At 39.3% G+C, this 15,105-nt stretch overlaps 1 protein-coding gene across 1 annotated transcript in view; it reads right to left on the bottom strand.

Annotated features, from left to right (window-relative positions):
- The window catches only part of LOC121855235 (trypsin-1-like), a 27,114-nt gene extending 23,601 nt beyond the window's left edge, over positions 1-3,513 (bottom strand). Inside the window, exon 1 of the mRNA XM_042350115.1 lies at positions 3,360-3,513. Coding sequence (XP_042206049.1) covers positions 3,360-3,513 — 154 coding nt within the window. The remainder of the gene's footprint in view (positions 1-3,359) is intronic.
- Between the last annotated feature and the right edge of the window lie 11,592 nt (positions 3,514-15,105).

Here is a 15,105-nt window from a genome sequence, read left to right as displayed (position 1 = left end):
TATGCCACTTTGACCAGTAACCATTTCCTCTTGTCTATACCCGGCTGAGACACACACACACACACACACACACACACACACACACACACACACAGAAAGCATCATTATATTTCCCCGGTAGCGATAATCTGTACTTAAAGATTTATCAATATGACCCAGGCTGCTCCCTCACCCTCCCCTCCCCTCCCCCTCCCCTCACCCCTCCACACACCTTCCCCCCCCCCTCGGGTCTTTACAGGTAGAGTAAATAATTTGCTTTAAACTGTAGGAATATCTTACCTCTCCCTTGTGTTTCTCTGTCTGTCTGTCTGTGTCTGTCTGTCTGTCTGTCTGTGTATGTCTGTCTGTCTGGCTGTCTGTCTGTCTCTCTGTCTGCCCGTCTATCTGTCTGTATTTATGTCTATCTGTCTTAAAATAATGAATATTTACCTACGAGTGTTAATGTCATTGCCGTATAAATAAATAAATAATTCCATAATAAATGAATAATTCCCTAGAAAATTCTAATGCATCTGTTGTGTAAATAAACTAATTCTTCGTCGTCTAGAAACAGAGAGTGAAAAAATTATTAAATATAATCACCTTTAATAATTGGGACAAAAATACCTCACAATAATATAATTTATTAATTTATTTAGCTTGGAAATTTTAAACCTTAATATATAACTAATGATTTACGTTATGTATGAGTGTATGTATGAGTGTATGTATGAGTGTATGCATGAGTGTATGTATGAGTGTATGTCATGTATACTCGGATATTAGTATAGTTTTTAATAGAAAATTTATCTCACTGGTGTAATTCAGGGTTGTGTTATGAATAAATTACTCACAGGATTAGTTGGTGTAATTGAACATTAAAATAGTGTGGAAGTGTCAATGGGACTGGTATTGACTAGCTGGGTTAGGTTAGGTTAGTGTTAGGTCAAGTTAGGTTGGGTTAAGTTAGGTTCTTGACCATACCTGTACCATACCTGTGCCAATCACCGTTTGTTTCAGTACAAAATATATGTCAGGCTTCATTTAATATTCTTACGAGATTAAAAAAATAAACTTCTTTTTCCCCCTACGACCCATAATGACCCCCAACCAGGCCATTAACGAGAGATAATAATGATTACTTGGTCGTTCCTCACCCTCACTTGACCATCCCTGAAGTCTTCCTCATCACCATCACCACCATCATTCACCATCATTCACCAACACCACCATCATTCACCATCATTCACCATCACCACCATCACCACCACTACCACCACCATTACCACTATCACCATCATCATCATCATCATCATTACTACCACTTGACGTCATCATTATCTGCATCTTTGTTTTTGTCGTCATTATCGTCACCATTATTATTATTATTACCATACCACTAACTCCCTTTAACCTCTCACCCCTTCCCCCTTACCTCACCCCTCCCCTTACCTCACCCCTTCCCCCCTTACCTCCTCCCTCCCCCCTTCCCTCACCCCTCCCCTGCCTCACCCCCCTCCCCTTACCTCACCCCTTCCCCCTCCCACCTCACCCCCTCCCCTTACCTCACTCCCTCTCCCTCCCTCACCCCTCCCCCTTACCTCTACACACCCAGCCGTGTTGTCATCAGGTCCTCCTAATGGACCTTTAATGCTCACCTGTGTGTCATTCGGCTTTTACCTTTCAATCACTTACCGTGTTGATTGCTTCTGTCACCACCTGTTGACCTATAACCATCACTAACTACCGTGACCTTTTTTTTTATACGAGTGTTTCTGTGATTGTAGTTGTGATTATACTAGCGATTATACCGATGGTTATATCGATTATTATCCCCTTGACAACCCTCCCTCTCCTCCCTTACACCCTCCCTCTCCTCCCTTACACCTCCCCACTCCCCTCACCCCTGTCTCTCCCACTCTCACCCCTGCTCACCCCCAACTGCTCACCCATTCTCCCCACGCCTCACCTCTCTACACCACCTCTTCACACCCACCTCCTTCACACCTCACCTCCTCTACGCCCTCATTCTCTACACCCCCTCACCCTCCTCTACGCCCTCACCCTCCTCTGGCTTCCGGCACTCCTCTGGCTAGACCCGGGAATTCTCCATGACGCCCCTCAAATTGTTTGGCTGAATGTCATCATCGTCTGTGTATATTCACCCGGAACCACGAGAGAAAACTTTACTATTTTTACTCTTATTCTTTTTCAGGGTGTGTGTGTGTGTGTGTGTGTGTGTGTGTGTGTGTGTGTGTGTGTGTGTGTGTGTGTGTGTGTGTGTGTGTGTGTGTGTGTGTGGTGTGTGTGTGTGTGTGGTGTGTGTGTGTGTGGTGTGTGTGTGTATGTGTGTGTGTGTGTGTGTGTCGTCTCAGCTAACATGAATGACGTCACTAACTGGGTTCCACATTTAGTTAAGAAACCTAAAACAGTGATTCTAACCACCATTTAATCAGGGTTACATAAATAATAACTTATCTTCGTAAAACTCTTGAAATATTATACATTTTAACTAATATAAACAAACCAACATTAAATAATATATACCTATAATATTTCTTATATTTATACATCATATATCTTCTATACTTTTAAGCCTAACTAAAAAACTCATTGAATATAACCAGGTTTTAATTTACCTCGGAGCTAATTTTTTTAATATACAGGAAGCTTTAAACGCTAATCACCATTATGCAGGTTATGGCTTAATGAGATTTGAATTGAATTTATAGCGTGTGTGTGTGTGTGTGTGTGTGTGTGTGTGTGTGTGTGTGTGTACAAAAAGAGAGAGGTGTGCTGTAGACAAAATTACTTACGTGTTATTTTTCGGAGAGAGAGAGAGAGAGAGTAAGATAAAAGGAAAAAAAAAGTGTTTGATGTAGACAAATTATGACATAAATTCTTGTTTGCGGGAGAGGAAACAGACCCAGCGAGTGTGTGTGTTGTAGACAAATTTTATACAACTGTTGTAGCAGGTGTAGGGGGTTGTATCCAGGCTCCTAACTACAACCACCAACATCTTTTTCACTTTTACTTAAAATATGTACTGTATGTATGTATGTATGTATGTATGTATGTATGTATGTATGTATGTATGTATGTGTGTATATTTAGTTATATGACTGTGTATATGTAATTGTGTATATCGTTACTTATTATATGTATGTGTGTATTGTAAATGTGTATATCTATGTGTATATTTGTATGTCTGTATTTCCCCCGACACTGAGTAAGTCGGGTGGGTGGGTTCGGGTCTGTATGTGTCTCTGTCAATACCCCGACAGGCCGACCAATACCCGAGTCTTTATTGCTGCACAAAAACTTCTCCCGACAGCCTCACCCTTCTCTTTCTTCCTCCGTGGCTTTTAAGAGATTTCTACAATATAAGCCTCCAACAAGAGATGAGCCTCCAACAAGAGAAGAACCTCCAACAAGAGAAGAACCTCCAACAAGAGAAGAACCTCCAACAAGAGAAGAACCTCCAATAAGAGGCGACCCTCCAACAAGAGATGTTAGTTGAATATCCACAAACATTTTTCAGAATTACAGAATAAATTTTTTTTTATATATATATAAATAAAAACTCGAGGAAAAATATCACACCTTCCCCTGAAAAAAAAAAATATTCCTATAGAAAATATTAAAATAAAAATATTAATAAAAAAGCCCCCCCCCTTTTACCTTCCTCCTCCTCCCCCCCAAAAAAATTCCCGCCTTAAAAAATATTACAGTTCTCCATAAAAGAAAAAGGGAGGGAAAAAAATGCTCGTAGAGGGAAATACAAATGCTGACAGCGAGAACATTTTCCATCCCTACTCGAATTTCTCTCTTTTGTCAATTTTATTTTCAGCAACTTTCCCGCAAAATATTGAGAGGATCTTACAAACACACAGACGTCAAAACAAAGAATTTAATCTCAATAAAAACTACATAATCTAACTTAATTAATACGTACTTAAAAGACCTTAATTAAGAAAGTATAGCAACTCATTATTATAACATAACATACATCACTTCACGAGGGTCAAATGAGAATAAAATAAATGTTAGTTGCTTGAATACTAGGCAGAGATATGTGTGTGTGCCTGTTTGGATTTCTTTCCGGGTTGTGAAGGTGTGTCCAGGCTGCAGTCGCAAATATTAAACGCATATTTCAACTCGTTCCTCTGCTTCCTACCCCCTGTTGCTGGTGTGGCGGGAATATCTTGTTATTATTGTTATTTTTACTGTTATTCGTAGTGTTATTATCTTTGTTATTGTTATTTTTGTTTTTAGTATTGTTAGTTTTATTATTATTACAATTATTATTATTTGTTGTTGTTATTAAATTGATACTGTGAGCCTGAATTAAAAGTTTGTTGAGTAGTTATCGATATTGTAAGCCTGAAAGAAAGCTAGTGAAGTTTCTAACCCGTGGCTCAGGATTCGTCTTAGCTTTTGTCAGTCACTCTTAGTTAAAGTAATCATAGCATCAAGGCCTAAGCCAGGGACAGAAACCGAACACTCGTAAACAATAGAAAAGAAAATATAATCGAGAAATCGGATATAAATTGCGAATCTTTGTTGAATTATTGGCCATATAATTGGTGGATGTTTTCTCATATTATTGGTGAGTTTGCTGTTTAAATTACTGGCGAATATGTAGTTAGATAATTGGCGAATATGGGGTTAGATTATTGGCAAATCTTTGTTCATATCATTGGCGAAATTTTAACCTCAAGTAACTGGCGAATCTAATTGGCGAATCTATGCTCAAAATTATCTATCACTAGCAAGTCTACGGACATGGCGCACCCACATTCAATTACTCGCCCATCATTGCTTAGACAACTGGCGAATCTTAACTCAAATAACCCCTAAAGACAGGACGCAATTACACTGAGCTAACACTTACCATTTCCTCTTTCATTATATACAACTGATCTTCGCAATTTTTATCAGGACAAGGGACACGACATTGCATTTCTTATTTCCATTTATGTGCTCAAATAATTGTTTCATTTTCATCCTTTGTTAGATATGTATGTGTGTGTGTGTGTGTGTGTGTGTGTGTGTGTGTGTGTGTGTGTCCTGTTCTCTCTCTGTCGTTGTATTTCTCTTTTTTATTGGTATTTCTTTGTGTTTTTCTATTTCTCGGATTTTTTTTCTTCATTGTGTCTGTCTGTTTCTCTTGTTTATTTATTTATCTTTCTTTATGTTTCTGTCTCTCTCTCTTTCTTTAGCTACCTATCACGTTATATTTTATCTCGGGTTTGTTTATTTCCTCTTATGTATTTCTCTTGCTTTCGTTCATGTTCTCTCTTTAACCTACTTTCTCTCGTGTGTCTAATCAAGGAAACTCTGTTCTTTCCGCGTCCTCACAATCACAGTTTGATTTCACTTCGCTGGCAGATTCATCCCAAGTAAACGGAGGAAGATTCACTTTAGGTAAATACAGAAATTGGTTAATATTTACCTGTTTATCAAGGGAGGGAAGGGGGTGAAGTGAGGGAGGGAGGTGGGTGAGGGAGGGAAGGGGGTCAGGGAGGGAGGGAGTGAGGGAAGGGGTGAGGGATTGAAGGAGGAGGGTTGCATTTTCTGTTAAAGGTTAAAAACAAACACCTCCAGATGTCATTATTTTCTCCCCAGTCTCTGTATTAGCCTGAGAGAGAGAGAGAGAGAGAGAGAGAGAGAGAGAGAGAGAGAGAGAGAGAGTGAATGAAACAGCTTGGCCTATTCTTACGACTGAATATAATTGTTGTTTTTATTAGCGTATGTTGGGTTAGGTTAGTTTAGGTTAGTTTAGGTTAGGTTAGGGTAAGGTTAGTTTAGGTTAGGTTAGGTTAGGTTAGGAGTTGAGTGGTGGGGAGATGAATGAGTCGTCATCTGAGCCGTTTGTCTGTTTGATGGGAAAGTAATGATATGTTTTCTGAGTCTCCCAGACCACCGCCAGATGGTGTGTGTGTGTGTGTGTGTGTGTGTGTGTGTGTAACTTTTCTCTAAGCGATCACAAAAGCCTTCAACTTTTCCTTCAACAGATTGTGTTCTTTCATTCTTTTTACCGCTATCTTTATCTCCCTCTTTTATACTTTCTCTCTCTCTCTGTTTCCCATTGGCTCTGTTTCTTTCTCTCTTTTATTCTTTCTATCTCTATCTTTCTTTCTTTCTCTCGCTCTTACTCTTTTCCGTGGCAAAGCCTTTGGAGCTCTTACAAATATTATTCAGGTTAGGTTAGGCCTGGTTTGGTTAGGTTAGGCCTGGTCTGATTTGGTTAGGTTAGGTTAGGATGAAATAGGTTTACTTAAATTAGGCAAAAATAAGTTATCTTAGATTAAATTAACATTAGATTAGATTAGCATAATAGTGTTTTACCTTTTGATAATATAGGGGTGCCTAATCTTTACGTCCTCAGCTGTTGAGAATAAATAGTAATAGGAGTGAAAAGTAATCTGTATTGTATTGCTATATAAAGGTAAGTTATAATCAGGAAGTTACTATTCACACCTGTAATTAAAACTCAGACTTACCTGTATAAAACACAAAGTTAACACCTACAAAAACGTCCTTAATTATCTACTACATTCCACAAACATTCATTATAACATTCAGTACGTACAACATAAACTCATTCACAAAGTTACTAATAAACACAGGTTCATTATATCTCACAGTACATAAAATACGAACTTCTAAAAATCCCATTATAAACGTTTTACTGTGTTAAAATCTATCACAAACACCTATATATATATATTTTAAGGGTATTATATATATAAAACCCAGATTTAGTGGACATATATGTAGCCTAAGTAAATATATATTGGATACGTAAATAAAGACAAGTAACAAACAGCAGCAATATTGGAACAAACATAAACTTGCAACACACAAAAATAAGGACATAGCTCTTCTGTGTGTTGTAATTAAAATAGTTACATGAATACACTGGTTCTCTCTACAAAAATCCTTACGGTGGAGTAAAATATGTAGATTAATGGAGGGGTAAAGATGTGGAAAATGCGGGGAAAATGTGGAAGATGCTGGAAAATAGTGAAAAATGGTGAAAAATGTCGGAATGTGGTGATCAATGTCAAATGCAGACAGACAGACAGAGAGACAGACACACACACACGCACACACACAGACGGACACACACACACACAATCTTTCTCAGACTCGTTCTCTCTCACGGTATTTCTCTCCCTATCTCTTTCTATCTCTCTCACACACACAGAAGGCTTTTATCTCTCAGCCCACGTCTCACCCCCAGCCACTTGTCTCATGTTTCCTGCCTCCTGTCCTATCTCTCTCTGTCACAATTCTTTGATATATCCTCGAACAGAACAATAATGAACCACCTGAAGATTAGCCCCCCTCACACTGTGCTATTGTCAACTTGCTCTCTCCCTCACTCTCCCTCACGCTGCATAATCTCCCCCACACTCCCTCACACTCCCCCACACTCCCTCACACTCCCTCACACTTTACATCAACAAACATGGAATTTTACGTGAGGTATCGGGTTCTATATCAAGGTCATGTCAGGTCACCTTAGGGCTCACTTCCTTGAGCGTCAAGTGACCTAACAAGTCAGACAAACAGCCCGACATAATCACCTAATGGTCGGTTTCTTTTCCTTATGATAAAGATATACTAATGAAAACACTACTGTAGGTTTCTCCCATACTTCCCCAGTAGATAATAATATTTACGGTAGTTTGATACTTACTAAAGTTACTTAAAGATATAGGTAGGTGTTAAGGTGTGCTAAGGTGTGTTAAAGTGTGTTAAGGTGTGTTAAAGTGTGCTAAGGTGTTGTAAAGTGTGTTAAGGTGTAGTAAAGTGTGTTAAGGTGTTGCAGGTGTCGTAAGGTGAACCCTAACACACGAACGACACACATCACGAAATTTGTCACAGATACTAAAGAAAAGAGAATGTAAATTAAGTTGAATAATTCTCGTGTGTGTGTGTGTGTGTGTGTGTGTGTGTCTGCCAGTGGTGGTATGGTGGTGATGGTGTGGTGGCGGTGTGGTGATGGTGTAGTGGTCCTGTGGTGATGCTGTGGTGGCGGTGTGGTGATGGTGTAGTGGTGCTGTGGTGATGGTGTGGTGATAGTAGTCGTGGAGGCAGAGGTGTGATGGCTGCCTCAGGTGGTAAGACTCTTGCAGGCGTTAGAATTCGTCACCATCTTTTAACAGGTGAATATTTCCTTACCTCGAGTATACTGATAGTGACACTGACGCCAAGAAAGACACTGAGAAAGATACTGAGAAAGACACTGAGAAAGACACTGAGAAACACACTGAGAAACACACTGTTTTTAGGTTAATAGTTTCGACCTTCCAGTGAGATTGATGTAAATTGTAAATAAATAATACAATTATAAATCATTAATAAGTAAAAAAAAAAGAATAAAGTTACCTCACATGATCCAATAATAAGCGACAGGTGAGAGGTCTAATTAGCGTCTCTAGTCCTCAGGTAAAACACCTTAATACACATTCTTATAACAGCACCTGAGAGCACCTGATATATTTACATTATAACAAGGTAGGTAGAGTGTTGTTAAGAGTCAGGTGTATTATCCAGGTATGTAATCCAGGTGTCTAATCCAGGTGTCTAATCCAGGTTATCTAATCCAGGTTATCTAATCAAGGTAGCTAATCCATGTATCTTAACCAGTATTCCTCCTTCTACCTTTGGCAGGAGAGTAATGCAATGCTCGGAGATTGACAGGTGATGTATAATTTACCTGCCAGGTGAGTGTTGACAAATTTACCAAGATCGGCTCAGTTCTCACCTGGGCACAGATAAGAGAAGAGTTTAACAGTATATATGTGTGTGTGTGTGTGTGTGTGTGTGAAGGTATTCCTGGACGTGGAGTATAGCATTATCTTCACTACGTGTATACTGAGCAGGTTTGGGAATGTGGCCGCTGGCTTGTGGGTGAGCGGCTCTTGGTATTTGGGTTAGTGCAGCATTGTGGAAGGGTGGGGTGGGGTGGGGTGGGGTGGGGTGGGGTGGGGGTGGGGGTGAGGTTGGAATGGGAACGAGGCTATTATTATTATTATTATTATTACTATTATAATTATTGTTACTATTATTATTACCATTACTATTATTATTATTATCACCATCATTATCATTATCATCACCGGTAGAACAACAAGACACTAATTACTTGTTGGCGGCTAAGGAAGACTCGACGGTGCGGGACTAACACCTTTTGTCACACTGTATACACCCAGGGGCTCCGTGTGTTAGGCCAGGGCAGAAACAAAGGGTGAGGCAAGTAATGAGTGAAGCACAGACAGACACAGAGACGCACAGACAGACGCAGAGACACACAGACAGACAGACACACAGACAGACAGAGACGCACAGACAGACATAGAGACGCACAGACAGACGCAGAGACGCACAGACAGACGCAGAGACGCAGAGACAGACGCAGAGACGCACAGACAGACAGACACACAGACGAACCAGAGACGCACAGACAGACGCAAGACGCACAGACAGATGCAGAGAGACGCACAGACAGACAGACACACAGACAGACAGAGACGCACAGACAGATATAGAGACGCACAGACAGATGCAGAGACGCACAGACAGACATAGAGACGAACAGACAGACACAGAGACGCACAGACAGACGCAAGAGACGCACAGACGGAGCGCAAGAGACACACAGACAGACAGACACACAGACAGACAGAGACGCACAGACGAACGCACTTAGAGACGCACAGACGAACGCAGGAGCACAGACAGACGCAGAGACGCACAGACAGACACAGAGGCGCACAGACAGACAGACACACAGACAGACAGAATCACAGACAGACAGACACACACACCTAAATCTTTATCATAATTAAATAACTTTAAATATGACTTATAAAATGTTTTCTCTCTCTCTCTCTCTCTCTCTCTCTCTCTCTCTCTCTCTCTCTCTCTCTCTTGTGAGTATTATTCTGTACGTAGTTGGGATTGGGATTTAGATTGGGTTTGGTTGGAGTTTAGTTTGGTTAGGTTGGTTAGGTTGGGTTGGTTAGGTTAGGTTGGTTAGGTTGGTTGGAAGGTTAGGGTTGGTTAGGTTTGGTTGGTTAGGTTTTGGTTAGGTTGGTTAAGGTTTGGTTGTATTGGGTTTGATTTTAGTAAGACATATTACATCAAAATGTGAAATAATCTATACACGTCTTGTATTTCCCTGATGTATTTTAACCTTTAATGAACTTATAAGCAGACGTTACCAACACACATAGTTAACAAATTATATAATTAATCTTGCCAGCCGAGGGAGGAAGGAGATGGTGACGTATTTATCTTATTAGGAACAGTGTGTTAGATTTCTTGTTCTGACAGTGTAAATAAAAGTGTGTGTGTGTGTGTGTGTGTGTGTGTGTGTGTGTGTGTGTGTGTGTGTGAGGGCTCCAGTTTCCCTGTAATTATACCAATAAAAATGAAATGTGGCAGAAAGATGTCTTGACAATTTCACGCACACACACACACACACACACACACACACACACACACACACACGCACGACATAAATAATGCAACATTTCGTCATTTTCATTTAACACAACACAACACAACACAACACAACACGTCAAAACTCAAAACAATAATTGCAATATTTGGGATTTTTCGTCAGCCATTCCTTCATAACTTGTCCTAAACACACAAGACATTACATAAAGACACACTTATTTCATGACCCTGAAATATATACGTTTAGAATCCAGGTTATGGTGTTGATATTGGAAGAGTCGAGAGGAGGTAGAAGTAAATAAATAAATAAATTAATTAGAAAAAAATAAAAAAGTAAAAAAAAGTAAAAAAAAAAGTTAAAAAAGTATAAAATAAATAAAAACTTTATATGTTGAATAAGATGTTGTGTTAATATTCCTGATTACTTAGTATATTGTAAAATATGAAAAAGATACAGCCAACATAGTTTTCTTGTCTTTCCAGAGAGATGCTAACAATTGCTCTGACGAAGCCAAAGTTTTAAAAATGTTTACTAACTTTTATAAACTGTGTGAAGATAAACACTCATACAGCCAAAGTCTCGTAATTACACTTAATAGATCACCATTAAAAGTGATTAAAAAAAGTTATTCTATAAAAAAAAACGTGAAAACTCTGTGTGTGTGTGTGTGTGTGTGTGTGTGTGTGTGTGTGTGTGTGTGTGTGTGTGTGTCTGTTTCTGTATGTATGTAGGTATTTATGTATGTATAAAAACTACTACAGTACATCCATTCACAAATAAACATCTATATAATAAAAAATAAATCCATTTATCTCTAACATCAAAATACTATAAAAACAAAACCAATAAACAATATAAGGAGAAACCAAAAGCACATCGGTACTTTTATTGCACGGAAATTAGCGAAAAGTCGACGTAAATATTGCTAGTGCTGTACTGCATTGGGTAGGAAGGATAATGAGTTTAAGCGCTCAAATCTTGTTACCTTCATTTGTTTTAGCATCAGCCGAGTATAATGAGACAAAATGGGATATCATGTGCGGCTCTCGGCTACATTATGAAAGATATAATTTCATGTTATACGAGTTATATATATGAGTCATAATATAAAGAAAAAGTTAGATATATACAGATTATAAAATGAAGATATAGGTCGTTCATATTATAGGCTGTAATGTAAATAATTAATCGCTTATATACAAGTTGTAATGTAGAATTTTTTTTTATTTATAGGTTATATAGCAAAGAATTAACTCTTATATATAGAGGTTATATAGTAGAGAATTAAATCCTATATTTAGAGGTTATACAATACAGAATTTACTCATATTTACAGGTTATAATGTAAAATAATTACAGCGTTTCCCCACAATGAGTGACACGAGGTAAGGCCAAAAACAATTACATTCCAGACTGTTGTAATTACCGATGATATAAAAATATTCAGAAACGTGTTATTTTTCCTCATTTTTATTGTTATTTTGAGGATATACAAATATAAAGTTTATTTTATTGTGTTTGTATTGTTATTATGTTGTTGTTATTAATTATTTATTTGTCTAATTCTTGTTATTTGTCTTCTAGTTCTTCTTTCTCTTGTTGTTGTTATTTTTCTTTGCGTCTCTCTCTCTCTCTGTCTCCTCTTTTGTCTCTTCTCTCTCTTCTTCGTCTTTCTCTTCCTCATCTCTCTCTTTTTTTCGCCTCTCTCTTGGTCTGCTTCCTTATCTCTCTCTTCTTCTACTTCTCTCCTTTTCTTATTCTTTCTCTTATTTTTATCACCATTATTACTATTTTTATCTCTCTTACTCCCCGTCTACTCACCGGCTAACGTGGCTGTCCGACAACAGTTTACCAATTGAGAGAAGTTAGTTCAGTGTGTGTGGGAAGTTACCTGCTCCTACCACCTGCTGACTCCCTTCACTAAAATGTGTTAGTTGACCTCACTTCCTAGGTTGTGGTGAGGGTTGTGATGCCTTTGGGTTGTAACGAGGGTTGTTATGCCTTTTGAGGTTGTCACGAGGGTTGTTATGCCTTTTTGGGTTGTCACGAGGGTTGTTATGCCTTTTGAGGTTGTCACGAGGGTTGTTATGCCTTTTTGGGGGTTAAGGCGATGGTTTTTATGCCTTTGGGTTGTGACGAGGGTTGTGATGCCTTTGGGGTTAGCGATGGTTTTATGCCTTTGCCAGAGGGTTGTGATGCCTTCAGTCTCTTATAATTAACAGGTAATAAAGCCTCATCACCTACAGACTCCTCAGCCTGGTCCATCCTCAGACTCTCACTAACACCTGGTCCATCCTCAGACTCTCACTAACACCTGGTCCATGTGTTCAATTGACTTCCTTCATCTACGTTTATGTGAAGATAATTACCCCCCCACGATTATTTTGTTCATATCTGGTAAAATAACATAATTTTCCTACGGTAATTTATATATTGACTTAAACTTGACAAATATATTAGTAGAATTCTATAGTGATGTAGTATTTTGTGAGTATTTTTAGTATATCTTTTAGCTCTTGTGTATATTACTATTTTTATTGAGTTACATTGGTTTTGGGTCAACGTTGTGTATGTGTCTGCCAGAGGTCAGTGAATCCCTACAAACAATATATCCCAAAAGAGGATTGAGCTTCTGGCATCCCTATGAAACCCAGATAGATTTTTATTTTAATTGGAGGAAGCTACCGACCCTGGCCTGAGCTCTCGATATGTTATACCTGGGGAAAGAATCATACCTGTGTTGTGTGAGGTATAAACGGTTCAGGCAGGTATGGGGTCGATTTGTTCAGTGTGTACCTTTGTAGTGAACAATAGCGTGTGGTACAATACTATATATAAATTACTAGATACGATTCTTTTGTTTAATCTATAGTTACTTTACATAGAGACATTATACACCCGGTTCTTCAGGGGGAGGGTCGGTTACCACACAAAAACAACAACAAACTCCCGACGTTACGATCTTCAAACATTATTACCAACATCAATGACACAACATCTTATAACCTAACATAAAGTTTACAATATTATTCTGAGAGGACCAAGTCATCACGTCAACACCTGAATTGGTAATATTGACCGTCCAAGTTCAGATAACAGCTGGCGGCGTGAAAGGAGGTGGAAGGGGGAGGGTAGGAAGGGTAGGGATAGGGGGGGTGAGGAAGAGGAGGGGTAGTGGATAGGAGAGGGGTAAGAGGGGTGAGAAGGGAGAGGGTGAGGAGAGTTTAGCGACCAGAAGTTGTGTTGTGGTTGGAAGTGTTGAGGAGAACATCTGCATATGACCACTACTTCCCCCAACAGGCAGGTGGTCGCGTCCCAACGACATCAAATGATTTAAACGTAGATGCTGAAGTAAGTGATATGTAATGATGCTTGTTCTCTCCTTCTCTCTCTTTTCTCATTCTTTCCTCTTTTCTATCTCCCTGTTCTCTCCTTCTCTCTACCTCCCTGTTCTCTCCTTCTCTCTCTTTTCTATCTCCCTGTTCTCTCCTTCTCTCTATCTCCCTGTTCTCTCCTTCTCTCCATCTACCAAATACAACATAATACACACACTAAGTCACCCCTTCATTCTTCTTTACTGTATGACATCATTATTATACATCACTTTAGGTTTACATAAGGCAAAGTTATACACGACCTGAGGGTGAATTCCTACCTGGTGGATATACAAATTAATTAAAGCTTCAAGTATCAGAATTACACACACCCACACACACACACACACACACACACACACACACACACACACACACACACACACACACACACACACACATTACACCCTGGGCTAGAAAGATCATTTGCATAAGCCATCCAGTTACCAGCTCTCACAAGTGCAGCTGTTACATGGTGTTATGATGTTGTGGTGGTGGTGGTGTTAATGGTGGTGTTACTGTGGTGGTGTTATGGTGTTGGGGGTGGTCTTGTTTTGGTTGTGTTGGTCTTACTGTGGTTAGGTTAGGTTAAGTTAGGTTAGGTTAGGTAAAGTTAAGTTAGGTTAGGTTAGGATTCTAGTGGATGTGTCGGCGCCTTGCTCGAGTGCAGCTTAGATTATATTCCTTGTAATCTGACCGTAAGTGTGTGTGTGTGTGTGTGTGTGTGTGTGTGTGTGTGTGTGTGTGTGAGCAACCCTACAAAATCAATGTCAAAATTACCATGAAACTACGACATTATTTTATGACCCTAGAGAGAACACACACACACGCACACACACACACACACACGCGCGCGCACACACACACACACACACACACACACACAAGAAATTTAATATTCTCGTCTCGTAACCAAGGAGGAATTTATGAGTCCTTCCCTGGGTCACTTTCCTGTTGTCTCCTGTGAAATATGTCAACACGTGAGGGAGTGAGAGAGTGAGGTAATGTTTTAATCATTTACATAAAGTTTCTTGTGGTTTTTGAGGTAAAAATTATCTTTTGTTTAACATCTCTTTGGTAAGTTCTGTCTATTTACTCGGATTTCTCTATTTTCTGTCGTTTCTCTCCGTCTTTCTCTTCTTCTGTCTCCTTGTATGTTTCTCTCTCTCTCTCTCTCTCTCTCTCTCTCTCTCTCTCTCTCTCTCTCTCTCTCTCTTCATATATAAGGAGAGGCGGATAATGTCTAGGTAATGAATAAGAGGCTGTGGTAGA

The sequence above is a fragment of the Homarus americanus genome, unplaced genomic scaffold (genome assembly GCF_018991925.1).
Source record: "Homarus americanus isolate GMGI-L3 unplaced genomic scaffold, GMGI_Hamer_2.0 scaffold60559, whole genome shotgun sequence".
Taxonomy (NCBI): Eukaryota; Metazoa; Arthropoda; class Malacostraca; order Decapoda; family Nephropidae; genus Homarus; species Homarus americanus.
Note: the sequence above shows the minus strand (reverse complement) of the source record. Positions and strands in the feature narration are given on the sequence as shown.